The 10062-nt window shown below is 37.3% G+C and overlaps 1 protein-coding gene across 3 annotated transcripts in view; it reads left to right on the forward strand.

Moving 5' to 3' along the window:
- Positions 1-169: 169 nt before the first annotated feature.
- LOC107664706 (uncharacterized) overlaps positions 170-10062 on the forward strand; it is a 27621-nt gene continuing 17728 nt past the window's right edge. For all 3 annotated transcript variants that reach the window (XR_001631484.1, XM_016455352.1, XM_016455353.1), the window contains exon 1: positions 170-292. Coding sequence is in view for 2 of the 3 variants with exons in the window: in XM_016455352.1 (XP_016310838.1) it covers positions 257-292 (36 nt within the window). In the remaining variant the exon portion in view is untranslated. The remainder of the gene's footprint in view (positions 293-10062) is intronic.

The raw sequence follows: 10062 nt of genomic DNA on the forward strand, positions 1-10062 counted from the left end.
CAGAGGTAAATGATCCCATCTGTGATAATTTCAGTAAGATCAATGGACGGCAATGTTTTGACTGTAATTGTTGTCATGGGCTCCCCACTGTCTGCAGTCTATTTGAGGCTTTCTTGGGTCTATAAATGGAAGCCTACAGCACTCAAGAGTTATCACGACACTACACACTCTCACTCATGTGAAGCTGAGCATGGAGGACACATGAATGCCAGTATAGCAGTCTTTATACAGCCAAGCTTTCAGCTCAAGCACACACATGGCTTTGGAAGAACCACACAGAACCTTGGGAAAGGTAAGTCCTAGGCTACAGAATGGAAACGCAGGTGGCTACAGCATGGAATTATTGTGTGGATTTCTTCCTTCAGGACTGACAGTGACTCCATTTAATCTGAAAAGTGTGTAGAGTTGAATTAGACTTTTAATTTTTTACATGTTTGGGGGCAGTACAGGATCATTGTCAATAAAGATAAAAACAAAAAACAACAAATGTTGAAGTATTTGCTTCTGAAAGGTTCATGGTCAAACAGGCTACTGGTGTACAGGAATGAAACTGTATTGCAGCACGACAGCTACGTGACGGCGGAGCTATATGTAAATATGTGAAATGAGTTCTTCGCAAACCACTTGACTACTCATTACTAATTTGCCAGCACTAAACCAAACCATTAATTTAAGTTTTGGGGTCTTATTTAAGATATACGCTTAATATATGGCAGACAACACGTACAACACACACGGACACATATAATGTAGTTTTTAGAACATTTAAATGAATTAGGACAGTGTCTGTACACCTGTACAGTGGGAAGTCTAGTGTAACTGATGTATAATAATATTTATCACAATAAAATTTGACTGTAGAAATAATAATATCCTTGACTGACTCTTATTAACGTTACTCCCAGGGCTGGGGAGTGTTACGTGAGTGTTGTGTACCTAACACCTTGTGTTGGCTTTGCCTCGTGTGTGTGGTGTTGCATAAGCTATATTTATCTATGAGGCATTATGCGAGATGCTTTACCTTTTACTGTTTGTTTAGCGCCAACTTTTAATTTGTATAAAAAAAACCGGACAGGTTACTGTGAAATAAGTTCACAACCATATACTATCAATTATGTGTTAGTGTAACAACACATTTCTTATTGCAAAGGGATTCATATGAGAGGGTTAAAGCAGTGGAATGCTAGGGGAGATGCAGAGCTGCCTCTCTGAGCATTGTAACAGAGCCCTGCTAGTGTTTCCCATGCAGATTTGATACAGTCTCTTATCATATGGCAAAATCCACAGGCCCTTGACAGCCTTTGGAGTCTCTGAGCTGTGGGCGGAGACAGGCTGGAAGCGGCATGGGTGTGCTCACTGGAGTGGGAGGGAGGGGGTTTCTCAAAACCCAACGGCACACCCACATGTGGATTTTAAAACCCAGCTGACATGCTAGCATTTATGCACTTAACTCACTGGCATTCAAAACATGTGGCTTCAGTCTGCTGCCAGAGGTATTCTGTTTTTGTTTATCCTGCACTGACTGTTCCTCTCAAGACTGCAACATCTGAATCAGATATTAGATAAGTACTTACTGCTTATGGTAATACCAGCGATGAATGCGATGCATGAGGGAATGAAAATAGATGGTTATTTACAGTGCAAAGTGCTTCAAAAGATCAGCGTACTCACACAACGAAGAGTTAAAATAACAAGAAGTTAAAGGGATAGTTCACCCAAAAATGGTGAAAATTACCCCATGATTTACTCACCCTCAAGCCATCCTAGGTGTATATGACATTCTTCTTTCAGACGAATACAATCGGAGTTATATGAAATCATGTCCAGGCTAATCCATGCTTTATAATGGGAGTGTATGGTAGCCTACATCATCCGCTGGATGCCACTCTCTCATGAACGTGCGTACGACAGCGGAAGCTAGAAGTTAAGGTTTATAAAGTTGTAAATATAGATATTGTTCTTACACAAACATCGCGTCACTTCAGAAGGCCTTTATTAACCCCCCTGAGCCGTGTGGACTTCTTTTATAATGGATGGGTGCAATTTTTTGGACTTCAAATTTTGGGCTACCATCCACTCCCATTATAAAGCATGGATTAGCCTGGACATTATTTAATATAGCTCCGATTTTATTCATCTGAAAGAAGAATGACATATACACCTAGGATGGCTTGAGGGTGAGTAAATCATGGGGGAATTTTCATTTTTGGGTGAACTATCCCTTTAACCCTCAACTGCACACATTTTTATTTTATCATATTTAGAACATTTAATGTCCTGTTAACATAAAAGTATCTGTAGGGTGACTTGTTAAAATTGTCCTCAGGTCAATAAATTTTAGTCTTTCAAGAAGATAAACATTCAGATGTTACATTTTCATGAATACAACATATGTCCCAGAAATAAACCCTGTGCCAACCTTCCCTGGGCTCCCTTATCTCATTTTCTGTAATAATAAAATAAAATAATTACTGGATTCTTGCCAGTCTTTTCATTGTTGAAATTCCTCTATTTTAAGGCCTTGTGCAAAAATGTAAAAAAGAAAACAAATAAATGAATAAATAAATAAATAGTTTGTAGCAGAAAAACAACTATTGTCACCACATTTTGTGGACATAGTGATTGGAGTGTCCTTGCATTCTGCATCTGTCTGTCTTGCAGGATTCAAACACAGGTCCCCTAAAGCACAACAACACTTAGTGTTGGTGGGATTTCAATATGTCTAAAAAGGCATGGTCACCATCAGATTACACCATGCAATTTGTTCCCTAAACTGATGCCCCACCTACAGCCAGGGACGCTGCTGGCCAAATGGGGATGCGGTTGGGTAGAAATAACTTTCTGGAATATTGTGTGTGTATGTAACTGGTCCTACTTTCACCACTCTAAATGGGGTTTGAGCCATTGGCATTGGAGGTGGGTGCACTAATCCTAAAGACCCCCTTAAACCACATTCCCATTCGGGTCACGGCACCATTGTAACTGGTCCTACTCACACTGCTCCAAGCAGGATTCGAACCAGCTCCAACCAGTACTGGATGCAATTGTGCTAACATTGATTCTAAAGACCCCCCTGTAAACCTCACTCCTATCCAGGTCACAGCACCAGTCTAACTGGTCCTGCTTGCACCGCCCTGAGTGGGATTTAAACCAGCATCAATGGGGGGCAGGCATGCTAACCAGGATTCTACAGACTGCAGCCTCTAGCGTCAGATGCTATTGTGTCTCTTGATGCCAGAGAAGTGAGGTTTAGTTACACAGCTTTCCAAGCTGGCTTCTGTTACATATAGTTATGGCTAAAGTGCATTGTTAGGTACAATGCATAGTGGATTGAGTGCCAAATCCATTGCCATATGGTGTCATACTTCTCCTAGAATGTAGGCAAGATAGAATGTTGCTATGCAACAAAAACAGTGATCGGCTATGGGTGCTGTACCATCATATGGTGAATATATGTTTTGCAGCATAACTGTAACCAGTGTCAAAACTTCAACAAATCAAGTGAAGTTCACAACAACTAGACTACCGGGCAACGTGCCTGAATTGATAATATAAACACCAAAAGATACACAGATGATGAAGGTTGACTGTGAAAGAGTGTTTAGACAGCACAAGACGACCTCTATGTTTGTTGTAAAGTTGAAGTGGTGTATAGTTTGTGAAGGAAACATAGTTTTTGAATGACCTTTGAAAGATGAAGCTTTCTTGTTCACTTTTAATATACTGACTCATGTTTCTCAGTATAGAGAACCGAAATCTTGTTCTCTGTTTTGCTGTAAGCAGCTCTGACTGAAGCGTCAGCTGTGTTTTATATGCAGATGTCAAATGTCTTAGAAATTGAACAGGCCTGCATGTTTAAGTTTATAGGCTTACTGTGGAAATACAACGTCCGGTCAAATTAGCATTATTGTTGGTGCAGCCAAATCGTTACATGATAAACTAAATCTGAGCTGTAAACAGGGTCTAGATGCATAAACATGGCCACTATGTTAAGACTGTCTTAAGAATTAGTTTGACCAACAAACAGCAGTTAAACAAGTGGTAAACAGTCTTACTTTTCAGATTCAAATTGAACCGATCTGCCTTTTTATGTAACTGACTTAAAAAAGACCAGTCTTGAAGAACAAATAAAAAGGTAACACTTTAGTTTAGGGACCATTTCTCACTATTATTAACTAGTCATTTACTAACACGCATATTATTAGCATATTGGATGTTTATTAGTACTTATAAAGCACACGTTAATGCCTTATTCTTTTTGACCATATTTTAGATCCCTCAATCCTGCCCTATTCCTAAACTTAAAGGGTTAGTTCACCCAAAAATGAAAATTAGTCCACAAATTACTCACCCTCAAGTCATCCTAGGTGTATATGACTTTCTTCTTTCAGACGAATCCAGTCGGAGTTATATTAAAAATTGTCTTTGATCTTTCAAGCTGTTTCATGGCACTCAGTGGGTGTTGCATGCATCAGTCCAAAAGAAGTTAAATAAAAAGCGCCCATCCATAAAAAAAGTGTCTCACATGGCTCCGGGGGGTAAACAAAGGCCTCCTGTAGCGAATCGATGCGTTTTTGTAAGAAAAATATCCATATTCAAAACGTAATAATCTCATTTTTGGGTGAACTAACCCTTTAACAACTATTGAGGCGAAAGTCATTGTTGATGGTTAATAGTGAGAATTGGATCCCAAACTAAAGTGTGACCAAAGAAGATAAATAAATAAATACAATGGTAACACTTTAGTATAGGAACCAATTCTCACTATTAACTAGTTGCTATAAGCATGCCTGTTATTAACACATTGGCTGTTTATTAATACTTATAAAGCATTTATACAACATGACCATATTCTACATCCTTAATCCTACCCAATACCTAAACTTAACAACTACCTTACTAACTATTAATAAGCAGCAAATTAGGAGTTTATTGAGGCAAACGTCGTAGTTAATGGTTTGTTAATAGCGAGAATTGGACCTTAAAATAAAGTGACCAAGAAAAAAAAAAATAAAATAGATGTCTAACTTTTAAAACTAGTGTCGTGGCAATTTTGCTTTTCCCAATAAAGGTATGAGACAAAAGCCTTTCGAATATTTATTTTCTTGCAAGAAAAGTTCAACAGTCATACAGTCATCCTAGTTGACTGCAGAGTGCGACCAAGAGTGCGACCACCCCAACTCAACATTTATACCTTCATCAAATACGAATGCTTTGATCTCATCCAATCATAATGCATATTGAACATATATGTCCATTTAAGGTGTCCAATGATGTCCTCCAGATTGATTTTTTCAAAGAAGCCAGGACGTCTAAGATGCTAAAATAACATTTCCTGTCTCACACTTGTCTTGCACAACAGACACGCACACAAATTAATTTCCTCTTATCTCTCAGCTCATCGAAAACTCAAGCATACTGAAGCAAACTGAAGCACTCAGAGACAGTCTAAAGAACACTCTTTACTACAGTGAAGCAAATAATACAGAAAATGAAATTTCTTCCACACTAGTTTAATCAGTTGATGCGACTGGCCACAGCTGCTTTCAAAGCCTCTGCATCTGTAGATGTAATCTCCCTGAATAAGGGGGACATAGATATTTTAAAGACCATACATGAACACTTGCCTCAATCCATGTATTATGTGAGTGGGGGAAGGGAACCCGTGTGCCTGTTGTTAACTCTTCATGTTCACCCAACCCCCTGCTGGAGTCTTTTGGCACAGCTTCAAACAGATCACACATCAACCATGAATAACAACAATAATTATAATATTCTCACTTATACCCATTACATAGAGCCACTGAGCTCAGAGCAGGTTGTGTTCCTTTTGATTATTTTTTAGAAAACTGTAACAACCCTTGCATGGGTACGGACTGGAAATTAGAGCCGTAAGGAACGGTATGAGCCGCATAACACTTTGGGCATTATAAGAGCAAGAGAGAGTGCTCTGACTGCTTCTGTTTGTTTGTAGATTTTACTGTCACTGTGGTTACACTATGGTGTATGTGTGGTAAGGGTGACAGTGTAAAAGTTTATATATAGTGAATATAATGTGAAGACTAAAATGATTTATTTAAAGACCTCATGAAATTGGGCAAGCACAGCTAGGGTGAGAACAGCCTTTCATTTACGTCACAGTCTAGGAGGTCTTAAATACCCAAAGAAAGCTATTTCAATTAGAAAGAAAAGCTATTTTCATTCTCGATGGCAGTTTCTTTGCTGGTGCATGCACCGCCATGAATCACTGCCATCTTTGCACATGTACAGTTTTGGGAATAGTTGACTGGCTGATTACAACACAAGAATACACACAGCCCCAAACCCAGCACTAGTGACTAATATATATATATATATATATATATAAATACAAGTCCGACTCTCTAACCATTAGTGTCAGGGGCAGTAACGGAGAGAGAACCCAAATGCAGGTGAAAAATATGGGTTTATTTGCCTATGTTTATTATATTTTATCGTCATCTCACACATCATGGATCTGCATTTTCTGTAATGTATTTATATAATAAAAATACATACGTGATATTTCTTATTATATAATTAGCATTAAACAAACAATATAATTCTTATTCTCAGTGATTAAAACATAAAAAAAATGACTGCACAACCATCAATTAGGTGGCGATATGCAGTGAGTATGAAAAATGAACAAAAGAATAAGAAAAAAAACAGCATGGTCACTGATCTATAATAGAGAATATATTAGTAATATATAATTTTATATTATAAATATATAGAGAGAATATATTACTAATATAGTCATATATATAGATCAGTGAGCATGGTGCGCTTTTTCTTAGCGTTGGTTTCCATGGTGACTTGTCGATTCGTCGCTCTGTTGAGTCTTGTGTGTTAACCGTGAACATACTCTGAGTTGACTGAACTTACTCCCGGATGCGGTTTTGGAACCAGCATACCTCAAGTAAGCAAGGTTTGTGTTAATCGACCGAGAGTTCAGAGTATATGTGACAGTAAGTTACCCTCGCTTTCTGGAATACACCCCAGGTGATACTAGGGTAAGCTTTTTTCTACAGTATTTGTAGAGATCATTTGATTGGACAACATTTGAATAATTTTAATTTCTCGCTTTCAAACTTATATTCAGCATATTGCAGTGCTGCATTTACAACAGCTACGCTACGTCATGTTATTTGAAATCAACAGTCAACAGCTGAAAGTCACAGCCTACATTAGAATATTTTTATTACCTTGTGAACATAGCTGTTGATTTGCATGGAAGGTAACATTAAATTAATTTAAAACTCAAATTCAAAGCTACTGTAATTCACCTGAGGCTTACCATAATTCAGAAGAAAGAGTCTTTAAAATGATATTGCTTATTCGTTCTCATCACCAGTGTCATGGGCATAAGTGCCTATTATCTTCATCAGTAAATTAAGAATATGGCGGTGCAAGAAGGCAATGATTTATTATCAGTAAGGCACAGGAACTCAGTAAAAATGCCGTCCTGTTTTGTAAAGGTCATTAATTGTTCAAGCATGAGATGACCTGCAATTATCAAACCTTCTATATTGCATCATATTGCTTCCTGTTATTTAGTTGATCCACTCTGACTAATTCATGACTGGAGGGTTGAAAATCTCCTGCTAAGCTTAATTAGCGATATTCATTATGAATATATGAAGGCCTATTGCCTTTAAATTGACGAGAGGCATTGCTGCATCACTTGTATTCACTGCTCTTTTTAAGAGTACAGATTGTATTGCAAATTAGATGATAAATTATGAGTTAATCCATTATCTGGATTTGCTCGCCGTGTGTGATGTACCTTGCATTTTAAGTGATGATTAATGGCTGTTTTATTAAAGGAAAATCTTTTTGACTTTATTCTTTTGACTTGGTTTAAATAAGAGTTCAAGCGTTACACAATTGACTGTGTGACAGAAAATATGAAAAAAGAACTAAAAATAATCACTTTTGCAATCATGAACATATAGTAAGATAATAGTGAGAGAACTTGCAAGCGTAATTGTCAAATTAAATAGGCGTCAATGTGATACTGTTCTTGAAGAATGAGGAAGCGCTTGGCAAATGTCACTCAAGTGCTAAATCTTCTCAGACATGGCTTTGGACTTTTCTCTTGGGTAAAAAAAAAATGAAGAATAGGGATACGTATTACAAAAAGAGAGGCACAATTTAGCAAGATCACATGAGTGTTGTTTTGAACATGTGAGGGATAATCCAGAGCCAATTTAATTCACAATGTGGAAGCAAAGAATCAAGAAAGACTGCAGGTGAATTAACCTACTTGCATCTGTGCAGCGCCACAAATAGAGAAGGCGTGACTTTAAATTCTTTTTAATTATTATAAACTATTATTATAGTTTATAAACATTATAAACTATATATTTCGTTCCCATAACTTAATAAATACAATAAAAGTAAACACATTGCAGTTTCAAATGATCTGTATGACCAAAAATGACGGAGTATTTTGTTGTTGTTTGTTTCCGCTGTTCGATCGCGCCGGCGACTCACGCACACACAGCCTAGCATTGCAAACGTTGCAGCCTGTTCATTATCAGAATAAAATAGTCAACCAAACATATAGATACACTGGTTAATTTAAATAGTGTGTACTGCGTACAATCCGTGCCGTTCAGCTTGAGCTCGGGCCAAACACACATTTGCTCATGTGACCAGGATGTTTTTTAAGCGCGTTAAGTAAGCCTGGTTTACATAATAAATAATAGTTTAGCATTCAAATACATTGCAAATATGGACACATTTAATGGATTAATGCCGAATGAGAGAGGTAGGTTGCGCGAGAACGCCGTTTGCTTTCAGTTTCGCATTGAATTAGCCTATTCGTTTTGGCTTGTTTAGCAACTTATATTTTTCATTCTTGTTTTCTTCTGAAACCGTTCAAAATAGCCTATAGGCTAGGTATTGTGTTTATTGTTTGTACATTATAACATTTCGCTTTATTTACTGGTGTTATTTACTATTATTATGAATGTAATAATGAGGTTTGTGCTTATCTGTGTTTAACCTAAACTACAACGTAACATTAATGTAGACCTACATACCGGTATCTAAATATGATTTTATAATTTTATGCTATATAGACCTACCACATTACCCTCCACTGGATGTAGAATGAGCAGCAATAAACTACATTTTGGCATTTTATAATACTAATGTGGATATTTTGGTGAAAGTAACTCAAAAGTAACTCAAAAGTAGTGTAACGCATTACAATTCAGAGACAGTAATATTGTAATGTAACTAATTACTTTCAAAAGACAGTAACTAGTAATATATAATGTATTACATTTTGGAAGTAACTTGCCCAACACTGATTGTGTGCATACTTTACTAATCCAGGGGTGGTGAACTCCGGTACTGGAAAGCCACCGTCCTGCAGACTTCAGCTCCAACCCTGATAAAACCTCACCTCCCTGTAGCTTCCCAGTAACCCTTCAGACCTTGATTAGCTTGTTCAGGTGTGTTTGATTAGGGTTGAAGCAAAACTCTGCAGGACTGTAGGAACTTTCAGGAAGCAAAGCCACATGGGACAATGTGCCACCAATTAGTAAGATAAATATAACTTTTTAACATCTTTAGATTTAAATAACTTTATTTAAAAAAAATATATATGCATGTGCATTAGTATGTAAAGAAAAATGCTTGATTGTTTAAAGACTTATTTTATTTTTATTCATATACTAAAACTGTGTTTTTTTGTTTGTTGCCTCAGGGCAACATTGTGCAGTTAGGCAATATCATGCTACAGTGTGGAGATGTGCTCAGATGTAAATCAGGAATATGATGCATTCATGTCCTCCTGGGCAGTTTTTACAAGCTCAGAAAACACAAAGAATGTGTTTTATTATTATTATTATTATTATGCCACAGAGAATGATGGGAAATGTAATTTTGTCACTCAAGCATATCAGCTCATATACTGGCTAAATGAGTAGTGTTTTCTTGGCCAAATGTATCGATCTTCTTCATTAGCAGTACACATAATACGCGCGCGCGCGCACACACACACACACACACACACACACACACACACCC

This window comes from Sinocyclocheilus anshuiensis, unplaced genomic scaffold (assembly GCF_001515605.1).
Source record: "Sinocyclocheilus anshuiensis isolate Anshui unplaced genomic scaffold, SAMN03320099.WGS_v1.1 scaffold455, whole genome shotgun sequence".
In the NCBI taxonomy this organism is placed as follows: domain Eukaryota; kingdom Metazoa; phylum Chordata; class Actinopteri; order Cypriniformes; family Cyprinidae; genus Sinocyclocheilus; species Sinocyclocheilus anshuiensis.